Below are 17,962 nucleotides of genomic sequence, written 5' to 3'. Positions count from 1 at the left end.
TGATGGTAAATGCATATGAAAATAAAATATTGAGTAAGCAGAAAAATAGAAATACTGGAGTTCATAAAATAGCAGTGACTATGGTTGTCCTGTTAGATAATCCTGTTACCTGAAGTCTAGAAATAATATGATTTATTGAATGGTCCGCTAAAGGAAAAGCAAAATATGGGAAATCTAGACTATCTCAGTGGTCTAAATTTAGACCAAAGGGGTATAAAACTTACAGTTGATCTTTTTGATTAGTTGCAAAAGGAGCAGAAAGTCTTGGAGATCCAGGAGACAGAGTGGAAGGTGTAGTAGGAGATTCTAATCCCAATAGTGGAGTATTATCTTTTGGCTGTGGGTCATAATTCCAAAGGGTAGGTTGTTGATCTGGTGAAGGGATCTGCTTAAACTGGGTTGTTGTAGTGAATGCTTGAGAGGCAGAAGCCATCCGTAAGTAGGTGGCAGTGTTGATCTCTGGGGGAACTTTGTTCCTGAAGAAAAAAATTAAGAGAGGAGGAATGAATTAGTATGTCAGAATGTATAATTATTCTGGAGACTTTGGAGGAGTTAAGGCAAAGTCAATTTATTCTTCTTTTTAACTCTTTCTCCATTTGTTAGGCTTAAAACATGTTTTACAGACAATCACTGCATAGTTTCTCTAAGGTCATCTCTGTGGGTCTCAACCCAAGAATTCTAGAAGAGGATTATTGGATTCCTTTGATTAAGTTCTCAGGCCCAGACATGGGACAGAAGAGCAATAGCCACAAAAGTAGATGGCCATCAGAATGTAATTAGAGAGTATCAGAATCCGAACTGGAGAGTACCCCCTTCCTGGAAACCTCTGACACTCACCTACTGTGGTATTGCTCTGATGATGATGAGGAGAATTGCTCCAGTGCAGGGGAACCACACTGATCATTTGTCTCTCTCGTATTTTTAACATCTATATGAAATCTTTGGGAGAGATCAGTTTGGATTCTGTAATCCAGCAAGATGGAAATGATGTTTGCTCATAAACATCAAGGCTTTTCAAAGGAGGAGCATACCTATGATTAGGTGATCCTGATACCTATGATTAGGTGATGCTCCTGCACTTGCAGCCCGTTTAGCTTTGGCTGGTTTACAAGTTGCAGTCCTGATACCTGAAAATAGCAACTAATTTCTTTTTCACCACATAGTTGGATTATTACAACATGGTCTACACATGCCTTTCTTTGAAGACAATAAAGCACATCAGAGACTTCCCAACCTGAGTCTGCACATCCTGTGCAGACACTAGGAAAAAAAATCTCAGTGTGTTACCTCTGCAAAAGGGCTTTGATGCAGAAAATTGGCCCGCATTTGGCCTCCTTCATTTTTAGTATCCAGGAAGACATGGAATACTTTATCTTCTGAAGGGGTATTTAGAATTTAGCTGAGTATCGTTGGGCAATCTTTTCGTTATTGTTTTATCATGGTTTTAATGGAATGTTAAATGAAATACCCTGTTTCCCTGAAAATAAGCCCTTCCCGAAAATATTGCAACATCCAGCAGCCATGAGGTGACCACGCTCGCCGCCTCCTGCACCTCAAAAATAATACAACCTCCCTGAAAATAAGGCTTATTTCGAAAGTCAAAAGAAAATAAGACCCTGTTTTATTTTGGGGAAAACACGGGTGATGATAGATGGATAGGCAGATGGACAAGTGTGTCAGGGGAAGAATTATTTCACCCTGAACTAGATGAGGCTTAGACCGTGGCGTTTCCAAACAGGCATATTCTTTAAGGTGCGAAGAAAAGAAATAAAGTAATCCCGGAGAACATATTCTAATGAAAAACAAACTTTAATACAAAAATAATAAATGGAAATAAAACAAAAACTAACTAATTATTACATTTTGAAAAAAGAGTTCTGTCTCCCAGTTTTCCTGGAAGACGGACAAAGATCAAAAAGGAAAGAGAAGACTCTGGAATGTGTGAAGTAATAAAAAAAGATAAGCATGTGCAGTACATCATTGTCAGATAAGACCTTATGACCTGCGCAATAACTCTTTCAGTTTAACTATTTAGTTTCAATTCGTCAGTTCAGGCTAGCGAACAATTTAACGCAGTGACAAAGTGAGTAGACAGGCAGGCAAGCACCACCTATACTTGTTGGAGATGTTGCTGTTTTGATAATGACTCAGTGTAGACTCAAACATCATTTTCACTTAAACAAGGGGGTAGAGGAACAGCAGTTTTTAGTTAAAGAAGGAGCATTGTTCCAAATGGAACACTCTTCTTGATTTAAATCTCTTCTACTTCAAATCTTATGAAAGTGAGAAATAATGAAGAGTCATTGTCAACAGCTTCCTTCACTTTTTAAAGCTTTATCGTACTTCTCTGGCCAGTTGTACTATATCGTGCCCACATATTGTGTAGGGTACTATATTGTGTATATTGGGATATACATTAGGGATATGAACTTTTTCCTGGCTAAAAATCTGTACCTGCTATTTGTACCTGATGACATTCTTGGGACTGTATTCCAAAATGTACTGGCTGAGGCAAAAACAAAACGACTTCATTTCATGTACATCTATTTTTAATTAATATTAAATAGTATAAATATTTTCAGTCATGTTTTTCTCATTTCATTTTGTGTCCCATTGAAAGTTATCTTCACAATGTATTGATAGCTATATATGAAGCTGAACCAGAGGTGGGTTACTCCCGGTTTAGCCCAGATCGGGCAAACCGGTAGTGGTGGCGATGGGAGGCTCTGCCCATCTATCCGGATGCTTCTGCGCATGTGCAGAAGCGTCGTGTGCCAGAAGTGTCGTGTGCGCGAGCAAACCAATAGTAAAAAAAAATGGAAACCCACCACTGAGCTGAACCCATTTGGATGCCACAAATGGTCTCGGGCCTCAAGTTGTACAGGTAGTCCTCAACTCACAACCATTTGTTTAGTGACCATTTAAAGTTACAACAGCACTGAAAAAAGGTGGCTTTATAACAGTTTGTCATACTTAACAATCATTGCAGTGCCCCATGGTCATTAGATTAAAATTTGGCAACTTGTATATAGTTATGACAGTCGCAGTGTCCCAGGGTCCTGTGATCACCTTTTGCAATCTTCTGACAAGCAAAGTCAGTGGGGAACCCTGAATCACTTAGCAAACTTGTTATTAACTTAACAGCAGTGATCTACTTAAAAACTGGGGTGAGAAAGGTTGTAAAATGGGGCAGAACTCCTTTAAAAACTGTCTTGCTTAGCAATGGAAATTCTTGGGCTCACTTTCGGTCGTAAGTTGAGGACTACCTATAGTCCTCAACTTACACAGGTAGAGGTAAAATACATTCATATTATAAATTTGAACTTTTGCTGACAGTTCAGCCATAAAGTGGATAAGATGAAAACTAGGACCAAGATTATGTCTTATTCAAATATTATGCTATCTGTTCACTTAATTAATTTTCTTCCAGTTTAAAATAACCCTTTATTTTTATACTATGTAATTTTTTAATGGAATAAGAGCTCATATAAGTGTTTTCAGATGAGTCCTGTATTATATAAGTGTCCTGCCTAACTCATAGAATTATTTCAAGAATCCAGATTACAATATCTTTTATTTTTAACCATCCTGTATTTTCCCACTTTTTTCCATTATTTTTCTTACTATTAAAAAAAAAATCCATTCAGAAGATAAATGTTTTTGATTGGCAAAGATAGAAGCCATTTGAAAGCACACAGGATTACAAAATACTGACCTTCCTGCTAAAAATAACTCATATAGAATATGTAAAATTTGACAGTGCCAGCTGTAATTAAAGCCAGGCCAACTGTAAATTCTGAAATTGAAGTCACCAAAAGAAAAAATAAAGCCAGTAGTCAAAAACTAAAGTCTTACTATATGTGTCCACAAATAATTTAGTACAGCTTTCAAGTTTATTTTGTAAAAATACTGTTCTCTCTTCAATAGTGAAGCAAAACACCTCATTTGTTTCAGAGTCCTCAGGTTATTGGTTATACAGTAAATACATCCAATCTAGTAAATAAAACATTTCCTTGCATTTTTGCAAGGAAGAAGTAAGAAAAGCATATTTTATAATATATCACTGACATTATGGGATTACACCTGGAGAGAGAAGAGCTAAGCCTTCTTTCCTTTGAAGCATTATGCCTTAAACAGAAATGTCATGATTAAGATAACAGAAATGAATCCCATCATGTGAGAAGAAGCCACACAAATGTAAATATACAATGAAGCTTCCGCAAAAGTGAAGTTCTGTGTTTACCGTCCAATATCATCTCTGCAAGGCTCATCAAGAGTTACTGCAGTTCCACGAAACCGAGCAACGGCGGCTGCTTCTTTGGCTACCAAATGAGTGGGCCTCCTGCTGGAAATAGTAACCCTTTCAGGGAAAATACAGGTTAGAGGATTTTGAATTTTCTGAAAGAGAATATTTTCATATCGCCTTTTTAAAACATCAGTGAACAATGAAACAATTAGAAGTCTTACAACCTTGGCAATTTGCAAGAATGGCCTCAAGTATGTCTAAATATATGTCCAGTTTTTAAGTTTCTAGGTTCTATCCTATCTCAAGACTTAAAATGGTCACCTCACATCAAAAACGTCAACAAAAAAGCATGTCCTTTCTGCGCCAACTCAGAAAGCTCAAACTGCCCCAAGAGCTGGTGATTCAGTTCTACAGAGGAATTATTGAGTCTGTCATCTGCACCTCTAATAACTGTGTGGTTTGACTCAACCAAACAAGACAGACACAGACTTCAACGGATAATTAGAACTGCAGAAAAAAATAATTGCTACCAATCTGCCTTCCATTGAGGAACTGTATACCGCACAAGTCAAAAAGAGGGCTGTCAAAATATCTACAGACCCTTCACATCCTGGACATAAATTGTTTCAACTTCTACCCTCAAAATGTGCTATAGGGCACTGCACACTAGAACAACTAGATACAAGGACAGTTTTACCCCGAATGCCATCATTCTGCTAAACAACTAATTTCCACTACACTGTCAAATTATTATTAAGACTGTATTACTATTCTTCTTCTCATCCTTCCTAGTACCTATCTCTTCTCACTTATGACTATAACCATGTTGCTTGTATATTTACAATTTATATTGTTTTATTTGTTTCCTGGTATGATTTGGTTGCTTATTAGTCACCTATGACTATCACTAAGTGTTGTATCTTATGATTCTTGATGAATATATTTTAATTTTCTTTATGTACACTAGGAGCATATGCACCAAAGACAAATTCGATGTGTGTCCAATCACACTTGGCCAAAAAAGAATTCTATTTATTAGTAGAGTACATATTATTATATTAATATCTTGCATTTCCTCCAGGAGCTCAAGGCAAAATTGCCAACTGAACTTCCTAGATGGGGTGAATCTGAACATGGATCAGTCCAGCCTTTTGCAACATTTTAAACCATCATTCAAATACTATTGCTGAAAACTGGATTGAGTGGCACTAAATAAACATAGAAAAAGATTTAGAAGGAAAAGGAGAATAGGATGCTGTTTGGGAATTAAAAATACTCTCCTTTAAAACGGAAAAGAATTCTGTTAAAACTCATAGCTAATGCTATGATTAGAAACTATATTTATAAAGAAATCAACCCCATATGTTTGAGAGAATCTGACAGATTCTATCATTTCTGGTGAGAACGTAAAATTAATAGATGGCTGTGATACTATGTCTTTAAGGAATACATCATGATTACAGAACAAAAAAATTATGTTCTCTTATAATTAGTGTTAAATGAGGTGGGAATGATAACATATTATGTAAAGAAATACTACTATTCTTGTTGACAGCTGTGAGACAAACAACTGCTAAAAACTGGGAAGATGAACACTGAAATTGCTGAATTGAGGTCACTGAGATGTGGGATATAACAGTTACAAAAACACTATGATTAAAGATGATTAATGTTCTGGGATCAAGATGGAAAAATTAGTGTTGTACTATCTACGTATATCAACAACCAAAATGATCCTAGATTATTGGTATGTCACGGATCACATTAAAACATACTAAAAAAATTATTTTGGGTATAATGTTTTTACAAATATTAGTATCTTACTCTTTCTACAATCATAACCTTGGGTTTCCTTAGAAAAATATTTGACATTTTTCATTATATTTTTATTATCTGCCAGGTAAGGATCCATGGAGACAACTTTCTTAGTTCTTTACTTCTCTATATTGCACTACATCTATAGTATATCACAGCGATGGCGAACCTTTTTTGGCTTGCGTGCCACAAATGGGGGGAGCGCAGGGGGGTCATGTGTGGGCGTGCTGCACCCATAATGCAAGGCGTGACCCCCCAGTGCACATACGCACAAAACGTGCGACAACCCCCCATTTTTACATGCTTTTTTCGCCCTCCCCAGGCTCCAGGGGCTTTATAGGAGCCTGGGGAGGGCGAAAAGAGCCCCCCCCCGCCCCCCCGGAGGCCCTCTGGAGGCTTCAGGGACTGTCCGGAGGCTTAAAACCACCCTCCGAGCAAACCGGAAGTGGCTTCCGGGTTGCATGGAGGGTCGTTTTTAAGTGCTCCGAAGGCGTCAGGGAAGCCTCCGGACGGTCCCTGAAGCCTTTGGAACGCTTAAAACCACTCTTCGTGCAAACCGGAAGTGGCTTCCGGGTTGCTTGGAGGGTCGTTTTAAGCGTTCCAAAGGCTTCAGGGAAGCCTCCGGACGGTCCCTGAAGCCTCTGGGGGGGGCGTGGGAGGCTGTTTTTGCCCTCCCCAGGCTCCTATAAAGCCTCTGGAGCCTGGGGAAGGCGAAAAATAGCTTTTAAAAAGGTGAATTCAGCTGGCCAGCGCGCGCATGCATGCTGGCCAGCTGACAGGGCAGCGCCTTGTGTGCCCTGACAAATGGCTCCGCGTGCCACTTGTGGCACGCGTGCCATAGGTTTGCCATTACTGGTATATCACATTACAGACTATATCTATAGCGAAGCCCAAGGTTACAACTGGGGAAAGAGTGAAATACTAATATTTTGAAAAATATTAAACTGTAATGCAATCTGTAATGCAATTGCATTCTATAGTGCAATATAGATGTAGTGCAGGGCTGTCAAAGTCCTGGCCCATGATCCAAATACATCATGTTGGCCATGCCCACGCCTGGTTTAGCGAAGGGGAAAAAAGTCCCGATACATCATGTGATGCTGCCATGAGGATGTGTATGACATCCCTGCTTTAGTGTATCAATCATGTTTGCATATAGACAATTAGTTGTCTTCAACCTACTTGTTGATTTGTTCCCATTCTTTGGCGTGGTCTATACAGCTCAAGCCTCTGATTGACTTTTGTCCAGCAGTTTCATCTCGTTCAATTTTCACAAAATCTGAAGGTAAATAGATCCAAATCAAATATCAGTGCATCTTTATACCTCTATAATGCTATAATCATAACTAAATAACCTAAAGTATTCAGGAAGTATACATTTAACGTAAGGTCCAAATAACTATTGTGGATGATCTGTACGAGGAAAATAAGAAAACTACATTTGGGATACTATCGATCAAATAAAACTACTAAACTCTGAGAAGACCCAACTGCTGCCTGGGAGAGTGGTAAGCAAGAAAGCGATTTGAAATCAGATGCTAATCACTGCCAACTGTGCAACTTCTCGTTCATCTCAGATGAAGCATGGGTATCTCACCTCAGATGAAGCATGGGTATCTCACAGGCCATTCCATATTTGGGTAAGCAACATTATGCACGGTGCAGAAAAAGAGTAAGTAGTCAGCAAATGAAATAAAAAACAGGAGATAAAAGAAAATACAAGGAAATCTAACTAATTCTATTTTATACCAATTCCAGTCACTATGCTACCTATATCTTTTCTATCTTTTAAAGCATACTTGCTTCTAACACATCTGCACACCAATTCATGTATTGCTTTTTTGTTCTTTAAACTTTCACCTCTTTTTTGAGGATCTCATCAACTCCATTCAAACTCTTCCTTGATCCTTCCTTGCTCTTGATCCATTTACTTTTCTTTCACTAATATTTGTTTCATTCTTCTTACATGGCAAAACCACCTCAGTTCTTTCAGATTTGCTATTTCACTTTTGTATCCAATCCGCATTCATTCATCACCTATTCATATTTTTATTTCATCTTGTTTTACCACACACACATTCAACTTCATATTTTGCATAGATATATTTTGACCGCGTTAAATATACTTGTGTGTTTCTTTATAACATACCCAACGTGTCACAATGTTGGAAGAAACTTGTTTTTTTTTCTTTTCTTTTTACCATCCTACAATCTCTTAATGCTGGATAGATTTGGGACAACTGAATGGAGTTGAGTGTTTATTGGCAAGATGTTCTTCCTGATGCCTACATGGAGTTTAAAGCAGATATTTTTTCTTTGTGTCCGGAGAGAGAATGTCTGCTGCTACCTAGGATTGAATTCTCAACCTTCTGAGTGAGACACAAGTGCCTTCACCACTAAGTCCCCACACCACCCTCAAAAGAAGATGCTCTTATACACAGCCATTTTCACTTATTTCATTGCAACATACTATCTATTACCACCTACTTTCCACCATTGTTTTCATGTTTTAACAACTTTCCACTTTAGCATCTTAATTTTCTGTAAATATTCTACTAAGCTGCAAAAATTCATCTACTGCTTCTCTTCTCTCTCTCTCTCTCTTTTTTTTTTTTTGGCCATGTATGTGCAACTTGTATTCATGCACTGTGTATTCTCTATTAATTGTAATTATTTAATCTTCAATTCATTAATTCAGATACTTATTTTTATTGGATACAAACATTCAGTACAAATCATTAAGGATTTCGGTTAATAAAATGGTATAATTTGCATTCAAAGTATGATATTTTCTCATCTTTTACCAGTACTGAATATCTCTAATCCCTCGCCACAAGCAAGCATGGCTTGTGTATTTATCCAGAATGCACTGAGCAGTCAAGGGGATATGACAGAATGTCTCTTCCTTCCTGCTCAATGTTGACTCCTTCACTGTGCATTCAATTTGTTTTTATATATTCTTTATTTCTATCATATATTTCTGTTCCCATACCTAAAAATCAACTATATATCCATGTACAGTATTTTATAATTCAAACTTTATTTACCATTTTTCTAAGTATTGATACCTTTTTCTGTCCATAGTGTCACAATTGAAACATATTACAAATCTATATCATAGATAGTCAGGCAGAGGGAACCCTTTCTCTCATTTGTTTGGAAGCAGGAAGGGAAAGATCTAAAACTAGATCCTGTACATTTCTATGTATCCAAGGTCATTGTTTTGATAATGAGAAATGTTTTATTGCTAAAAATGCTTGTTTTAATGGCATGATCTTTTCAATCATTCTAATTCCTTTCTTTCCTATATTTGCTATTTGTCAGTCTTTATAGAATGAGTATACAACTCCGATGTCATCACTCTGACAAGCTTCATCCATACCTAAGCTCTACACCAGGTGTGTCAAACTCAAGGCCCATGGGGTGCTTAGAAGTGGCTCGCGGGGCCGCCCTCGATACAGGACTAGCCCACAGCTCCAGTGAAAATGGAGCTCGGGAGGGCTGAGCACGGCCTCTTCGGGCTCCATTTTTGCTGGCAGAGGGCTGCAGGAGGCTGTCGTGGCCAAAAATGGAGCCTGGTCAGGCCACGCACAGCTCCCCCAAGTTTTATTTTCGACCACCACGGCTTCCTGCAATGGATTCTCCCAATGCTGCCAGAGCCACCACAGGTCGAGTGGGCCACACCCCCGCCACCCCAGCCTCACCCCAGCCCTAAGGTCAAGCACAACCCTGTTGTGGGGCTCAATGAAATCAAGTTTGACACTCCTGCTCTACACAGACTATTTCTAAGGAGATGAATTTCCTGCTGGGAAATAAGCCCTGTTATTGAAATAAATGTTGGCTAATCTGCTGAAATTGATATTCACGAACTATTTAAAACTACTGGATTAGGCCCAGGTTGGACTTGTCTATTCCATGACATACCAACATATTCCTGATGTCATGGGCACAAGTTAAAAGGTTTGTGTTTTTTTAGAATTTAAAATGGCTAACAGAAAAATATTTCCCTCTGCCAGTTTGCTGAACATCTTTTCATTGATGTTTCCTTGATATTACATGCTCACAGGCTTTCACAAACATTTATGGGTCTTGCCCCATAAATTGCAGACGACAGCTTAGTTTTCTGGTGCAGCCAAGTTTATATCCTGAACTAGGCAGATGTGTTAAACAAGCCCAGGTCAGTTTCCCAGCACCATAGAAGGAGTCTGAAATTGAACTAGTTTATGAAAAAAGTATATAACCCATTCTTTTACATAACCATTTTTGGCTGGTTTTACCTACTAGAAAAACAAAAACAGCTCTTTCAGACTCAATTGCCCTTCTTGGCCAAAAGTAAGACTGGCTTGGAGTACTAGCTTACCATATAATTTTTCTCTCTGTTTCCCTTGGGATGTCTGTAGCTTGAATTGACCTTGGAAGATCCCTGTCTTTTCTCCATGGTGTGTTAACACAGTTTGAATAGGGACTTGGGATTCTGCAGCTCCACTTCGAAGTGCGATGCAGCCTTCACCTAGAAAACAGCAAGGGACTTGATTTCTATCAGATAACAAGGGGCAATTGTTTTTGTTTTTGTTTTGCTCACTAATCAATCAGGAATATATTGCAATCCTATACATTCTTCCTTAAGACTCGGAGAGTAGACTTACATAGAATTATACTGAATGCAAAACAATGTGCAAAGCACATATCAGTAGAAGCATATGGAGTAATGATGGTTGTGATTAATTCCCAGAGGTATTTTTCTGGCTAATGTTAGAAGATAGATAGACACTGGTACTAAATGTTGGTCAGATGTAGAGCGATTCCATTTTCACCCTAAACTGCTCATCAATTGGTTAGCAATGGGTTAGGTTGATGAGAGAAGAGAAAAGAAGGACTAGGAGTGACATTATAGCAGTATTCCAGTATTTAAGGGTCTACCACAAAGAACATCAACTTATTTTCCACAGAACCAGAAGGCAAGACAAGAAAGAATGGATAGAAACTACTTAAGGAGAGAAGCAACCTGGAATTAAGGAGAAACTTCCTAACAGTGAGGACTATTAACCAGTGGAACAGCTTGCCTTCAGAAGTTATAGGTGCTTCACCAGTGGAGGTTTTAAAGAAAATATGGACATCCACCTGTCTGAAATGGTATGGGGTATTAGCATACATTTCTTTAAATCTTACCATAGGATTCATCACTGTCTGAAGATTTAATGCAAATCAAAATGTGCTGGTCTAGTAGATATTCTGGGTCTGAAATAATTGGAGTTAGCTGCAAAGAAAACTCAAGAATTCAGTAAAACTAGAGGAAGAAATATATTTATGAAATCTAATACTAGTAAACAGTGTGGTATCTTTTTCTATGAAGTATCTACACTTAAGTTGCTCTCTTATATGCGTTGTACATAAATTCTGGATTTCAAGAGTTGTTTTTTTCCGGGTCAAATATGTGCAAAATATGTACCTTTGCTCTTGATGATTTGTCTTATTTTCTGTTATATTAATTATACTGGCAGAAGGACATACATAGTTGACAACTAATCTTGGATCCCATACCTGCAGGGATGTATTTTTCCAAATTTAGTCAGTTTCACTTACTTTATATAGTTCACCTAAAATAAAAGAACTACTGAATGCTGGGAATTTAGAAATATAGAATATAGTGTGTTGAGTTAGTTCAGTGGTCAGCAAGCCGCGGCTCATGAGCCACATGCGGCTCTTTAGACATTTTAATGCGGCTCTTCTGTGTGCCGGGCGCCCGCTCCCCTCCCTCCCACTGTTCCCTCTAAGGTGCGCGGCTGCGCGCCCGCGCAGGTGGCAAGAAAACACAGCGCAGCAGTTTCCAACTGCCGCGCAGTGCTTTCTGCTGTCAGAGGCGCCGGAGGCTGGGGAGGTCCTTTGCAGACGGCTAGAACTGGCCGCCCGCAAAGGACCTCCCCGGACTTGTTTTGGTGAGCGCGGGGCGACTGACGCCAGGAAAGCAAGACCGGGGAGGAGGTCCTTTGTGGGTGGCCAATCCTAGCTGCTTGCGCCCGGCGCTGCAGCTAAAGTAAAGCCCCTGCCGCTACCGGAATATCTGCTGCCGCCTCCTCCTCCTCTAACAGCACCCGACGCTGCGGCAGAGATGAAGCCGCCAAAGCTCCCGCCGGTGCCCCCGCCTATGGCAGCGGCACCTCCCCCTCCGTTCGGAGCACCTGAGTTGGGCCCCGCGTTACCCTGCCCCCTCCTCCTCTGCTATGCTTTTGAGGAGCCATGAGGCCGCGGGAGCCAGTAGGAAGGCGGCGGGGGGGCAGGAGCAGGGAAAAAAGGCCTCATGGCTTCTCAAAAGCATGGCGGCGGCGGAGAAGGCAGCAGGGGTAACGCAGTGCTCCGAGTGGAGGGGGGCGCCAGCGGGAGCTTTGGCGGCTTCACTCCAAATGTAGTGGTGCTGTTGGAGGAGGAGGAGGAGGCAGCTGTTGTTCTTGTGGCGGCAGGGGCTCGTCGACATCTTCAGCAGCAGCCCTGCCCCCTGTGAAAAAAGCCGAAGATGGATCCACGCAGATGACATCGCCGCAACATGACTGGAGGAGGAATTCTGGGAGTTGAAGTCCACAAGTCTTCAAGCTGTCAGGTTTGAAGACCCTGGGTTTTTTCTTTTTTCTAAAGGGTTAGGGGTGCAAGGGTCTTGCAACTTGACAGCTTTAAGACTTGCATGCTTCAATGCCAGAGTTCCTGAGCCAACATGACTGGAGGAGGAATTCTGGGAGTTGAACTCCACAATTCTTAAAGCTGTCAGGTTTGAAGACCCCTGGGTTTTTTTTTCCAAAGGGTTAGGGGTGCAAGGGTCTTGCAACTTGACAGCTTTAAGACTTGCATGCTTCAATGCCAAAGTTCCTGAGCCAACATGACTGGAGGAGGAATTCTGGGAGTTGAAGTCCACAAGTCTTAAAGCTGTCAGGTTTGAAGACCCCTTGGGGGTTTTTTTTCTAAAGGGTTAGGGGTGCAAGGGTCTTGCAACTTGACAGCTTTAAGACTTGCATGCTTCAATGCCAGAGTTCCTGAGCCAACATGACTGGAGGAGGAATTCTGGGAGTTGAAGTCCACAAGTCTTAAAGCTGTCAGGTTTGAAGACCCCTTGGGGTTTTTTTCCTAAAGGGTTAGGGATGCAAGGATCTTGTAACTTGACAGCTTTAAGACTTGCGTGCTTCAAATGCCAGAGTTTATTGAAACTAAAAACAGTGTACCATCCTATGTATTTTCGGTTTTAAAAATGTGGCTCTCAAAATAAATTTCAATCGTGGTTTTGGCGAGATTTGGCTCAGTTGAAAAAAAAGGTTGCCCACCACTGAGTTAGTTCAATGTCACAGCTGAAAGAGCCTGAGATGGAAATGGGTCCCCATCATTCAGAACATCTTGTTGAACTAAAGGAGAAGACACTCAGCAGGCATTTATTTGATCAGTGAATCATGCAGATTGCATTCATGCCAAAAACTGTGTCATTTTGGTGTCAGGATAAGAGGGAAAACTCATCAGAAAAGCCAGAATGACTTTAAGATGGGCTGGAAACGGGACAGAGTTGTGAGGCATATCAGAAACCATTTTTAAAACAGCTGACTGTATGGCAGAAATATTTGTCATGATATGTTTGTAGGATGGCAAGTGAGAGAAAGCTTTTATTGAAAGTGTCTGACCATGTGGTGTGGATAAGGCAGAAACCTTGGCCCACATCTTTTTGTATAGACAGCCATAACCCAGGATGACCCTTCATTGTGATGTAAACAATTCAAAGTGCTCCAGATAATTTTTATGCAAGCAAATTACTTGCAGATTAAGTTTTTAGAATTACATGGCAAGTAGCAACAATTCTGTTTGATAGGTTGTTGAGTTTGGTACTGTCTAATGGAGGAGGAGAAAGCATATGAAGATCAACATCAGCACTCTTTCCCTATAATAAGAGAATGCTATTATATTTTGTGTGTGTGTGTGTGTGTGTGTGTGTATGTATGTGTGTGTGTATATATATATGTGTGTGTGTGTATATATATATATATATATATGTTTTCGTAGATTTTCACGGGTGTAGGTATGCTGGTTTTGTTGTATTCGGGTCTTTTCCTGTGTAAGGTTGAGATTGTCTTTGCAACGTTTCGGCAGGATCACACCTGCCATCTTCAAGCTGTGGGCTTAAAATGGGAACGGAGCTGCCGTCTTTCTGTAAGTCTTGGTGGGAGGGGATGGGGTGGTGGCTTTGTTTCAGTAAGTGGAATGATTGGTTGTGTGGTTGTATCATGATTGGTAGATTGGTGCTGATTGGTGCAGGTTGTGTGTGCATTGTTGTTTTGTATTTTAACGGCTTGGGTGGTGGGTGGTGTTCGTTTGTTGGCTAGGGCTGGTTTCCAGATGTTTGGTAGGCGGGAGGTATCATCACGTTTGTTCATGCTGTGGGGGTGTTTCTCTATTTCGATGGCTTCCATGATTATTCTCTTGTGGAGGTGTTCTGTTTTGGAGATTAACCTGGCTCCTTCAAAGTTGATTTCGTGTACCTCCCGCCTACCAAACATCTGGAAACCAGCCCTAGCCAACAAACGAACACCACCCACCACCCAAGCCGTTAAAATACAAAACAACAATGCACACACAACCTGCACCAATCAGCACCAATCTACCAATCATGATACAACCACACAACCAATCATTCCACTTACTGAAACAAAGCCACCACCCCATCCCCTCCCACCAAGACTTACAGAAAGACGGCAGCTCCGTTCCCATTTTAAGCCCACAGCTTGAAGATGGCAGGTGTGATCCTGCCGAAACGTTGCAAAGACAATCTCAACCTTACACGGGAAAAGACCCGAATACAACAAAACCAGCATATATATATATATATATATATATATATATATATATATATATATAGATATAGATATAGATATAGATATAGATATAGATATAGATATAGATATAGATATAGATATAGATATAGATATAGATATAGATATATAGATAGATAGATAGATAGATAGATAGATAGATAGATAGATAGATAGATAGACAGACAGACAGACAGACAGACAGACAGACAGACAGACAGACAGACAGACAGAGATAGGGATAGAGATAGATATATGCTGGTTTTGTTGTATTTGGGTCTTTTCCTGTGTAAGATTACACGGTAATCTTACACGGGAAAAGACCCGAATACAACAAAACCAGCATACCTACACCCGTGAAAATCTACGAAAACAAATATATATGTAATACAGCCCAGGTTCAAATCCCAGTAAGGGTATGGCTAGCTGATGAGAGCTAAATAGCTTTATTTATTTATCAGCACAAATACAACCCAAATGTAACAAAGGCAACATTAAAAATATGGTTTTCTGCCTGGATGGTCTCCTGGAGTGAGCCGAAGGACAGAAAAGGGAAGCAAAGTGTTCCCTCCCATATTTGGGCATACCAGGGGTTGTGACACAATACATACCTATTTCCCTGGCTTAGCTGATAAAGGAGGAGAGCCTGTGGCTTAGTGGCTAATACATCTGCCTAATATGTAATACAGTCCAGTTTCAAATCCCAGTAAGGATATGGCTAGCTGATGAGAGCTAAATAGCTTGAAATAGATCTATACTAGGCTCCCTTTATTTATTTATCAGCACAAATACAACACAAATGTAACAAAGACAACATTAAAAATATGGTTTTCTGCCTGGATGGTCTCCTGGAGTGAGCCGAAGGACAGAAAAGGGAAACAAAGTGTTCCCTCCCATATTTGGCATACCAGGGGTTGTGACACAATACATACACACACACACACACACACACACACACACACACATACATACATATTCTCTTTTATTAAGGACTCTCTGTAAGACTACAATGAATCTGATATTGGTCTGGGAATAAAATCCACTGGTTGATCTGCATCATTGATTGTATATGAATTAAATCAAGTATTATGTAAGCTGCATTCAAACAAAACCTATCAACTGACCTTAGGAAGGGCTTCGACAAATTTTACCACCAGTTCCCCTTCGTTTCCTTCCTCATTTTCTCCCTCTTGACTCTTTACAAAGCCTGTAAAAGTGTTAGAAAAGAAAATTAGTTGCCAGCTGAAAAAGCACAAGCAATACCACAGACATTTGCAAAACTTAAAAAAAAAACGTAATAAACAAAACTTGGCAGCAAAGGGAAACTGATTATTATTCCTCTTTGTGAACAGCAGAATGGAAAGTACTTGTAACTTTCAGCTTATAATCCTAAATGAGTGTTTACAAAGTGCATTTGCACATGAACTTATTGGTTGTCTTCTCAATATTTTACTCCGGTTAAGAAAATCATTAGGAAGCTCAGTACTTGCATGGACGAGAAGAGAAGGAAAATATGACAGGTCTTCCTACGCCACTCAAGATAGCACACTCGAAATTCTAATTTAAGATCCTTAACACATGGTTTCCATAGAAATATATGCAAATCTCTGTACAGTCTTTTTTGTGTGGAACGTGGTTAACAGAACTATATGGCATATAAATAATGGAAATGGGATAACACCCCACCCCACCCCGCCATGCAGTTTGGCCCTTTGACAAAGCACAACATAAATAACCCATTCTGGATATATATTGTTTCAAACACAAGGAGCTCAGAATTAAGACTCTAGAAATAGAATCTTAAGCACAAATGTATATTTGTGTTTATGGAATCATTGCAGAGCAATAATTTGATCTTATGTGTATATATTAATTCTTGATCTTGCAAATCACAATTACTATTAGGCTTCAAATTTATAATGACATTAAGCTTCAGCCCTTTAAGTTGGATTTCAAAGATATAAAATATACTTATAAACAGTGATTTTTGTAGCCACTGTAAAGTAAATATACCGTATGTGATTTTATGTATGAACAAATATCAAATAGTAACCATTTAAAATGAATCATTTTTTCTCAAAACTCAGGCCAAAACACATGGCTTCTTATGTGTTCCTCTCAGAACAGTTCTGCAGATGTTCTAGGACGTTAATTTGAAGATCTAATGTGGAAACTGGTGAACACAAAGGATTAGTCCTTATGAATAGGAAAGGGCCTTTTAGAAGATTTACCTAATATGGAAGAAAAGTAGGCTAAAATAGGTCACAAATACACTCAAAATCCAGAGATCTGTGACTAGGGTCAACGTTTTGCATTTATATCATATATAGCTGAGGTTTGTTCCTTGTCCCTGGGAGAAGTTCCAAATGAATGATAACGTCTTTCAAATAGAAATTTTATAGGATTGCTCTATCTATCTATCTATCTATCTATCTATCTATCTATCTATCTATCTATCTATCTATCTATCTATCTATCTATCTAACTATCTATTGTACATCACATGTTCAGATGTTTATATTAAATCTTTCACTTTCATCCCTTGATCTGTGTTATAAGCAAAATTGTATTATAATATCCTTTTGGATTTGGGTCTGGAAATATAAAAGTGCTTGTAAAAAAATAAAAGAAATAAGAATATATTGTCTAAAACAGTAATGAAGACCAGAAATTTTCTGCAACGAAGGTTCTTGCCTTTGAAATTACAATAAAAACAAGATACACCGAGAAGCTTTAAAACATGTTTTAAAAAGACAGAGTAGTTCCCTGTGGCTTCCTGCCCATCCCCCTTTGCCAATGGGCCATTAAGATGTCCAAGCCACTCCCTTTACATAATAAAGAATTTTCCCCTTCAGCTCCAGGGGGATGGGATTAAGGCATGATAATATTGGCCCTTTACCCAACTCACCACATGGCATCTGAAAACTCAACCAAACCTCGATTCAAAACACAGCCTAGAGAGTTGCCCCTGCATGGCCCCACAGGAGTCTGACAACCAATCAGAATACATTTCTTACACAGGAACAGGAAACAGATAGGTGGGGCCGAACAGATTATAAAAAAC

General features: G+C 39.5%; 1 protein-coding gene across 1 annotated transcript in view; it reads right to left on the bottom strand.

Annotated features, from left to right (window-relative positions):
- Positions 1–17,962, bottom strand: part of INPP5D (inositol polyphosphate-5-phosphatase D) — a 106,959-nt gene that overhangs the window by 3,535 nt on the left and 85,462 nt on the right. Inside the window, exons 16-21 of the mRNA XM_081954054.1 lie at positions 16,023–16,236; positions 11,231–11,318; positions 10,422–10,571; positions 7,244–7,340; positions 4,244–4,360; positions 225–476 (exon numbers count right to left, since the gene is read on the bottom strand). Of these exons, the coding sequence (XP_081810180.1) occupies positions 225–476; positions 4,244–4,360; positions 7,244–7,340; positions 10,422–10,571; positions 11,231–11,318; positions 16,023–16,236 (918 nt within the window). The remainder of the gene's footprint in view (positions 1–224; positions 477–4,243; positions 4,361–7,243; positions 7,341–10,421; positions 10,572–11,230; positions 11,319–16,022; positions 16,237–17,962) is intronic.

Source organism: Natrix helvetica, assembly GCF_964273705.1.
Source record: "Natrix helvetica genome assembly, chromosome: 5".
NCBI classification, from domain to species: domain Eukaryota; kingdom Metazoa; phylum Chordata; class Lepidosauria; order Squamata; family Natricidae; genus Natrix; species Natrix helvetica.
The sequence above is the reverse complement of the archived record's forward strand: the minus strand, read 5'-3'. Positions and strand labels throughout refer to the sequence as shown.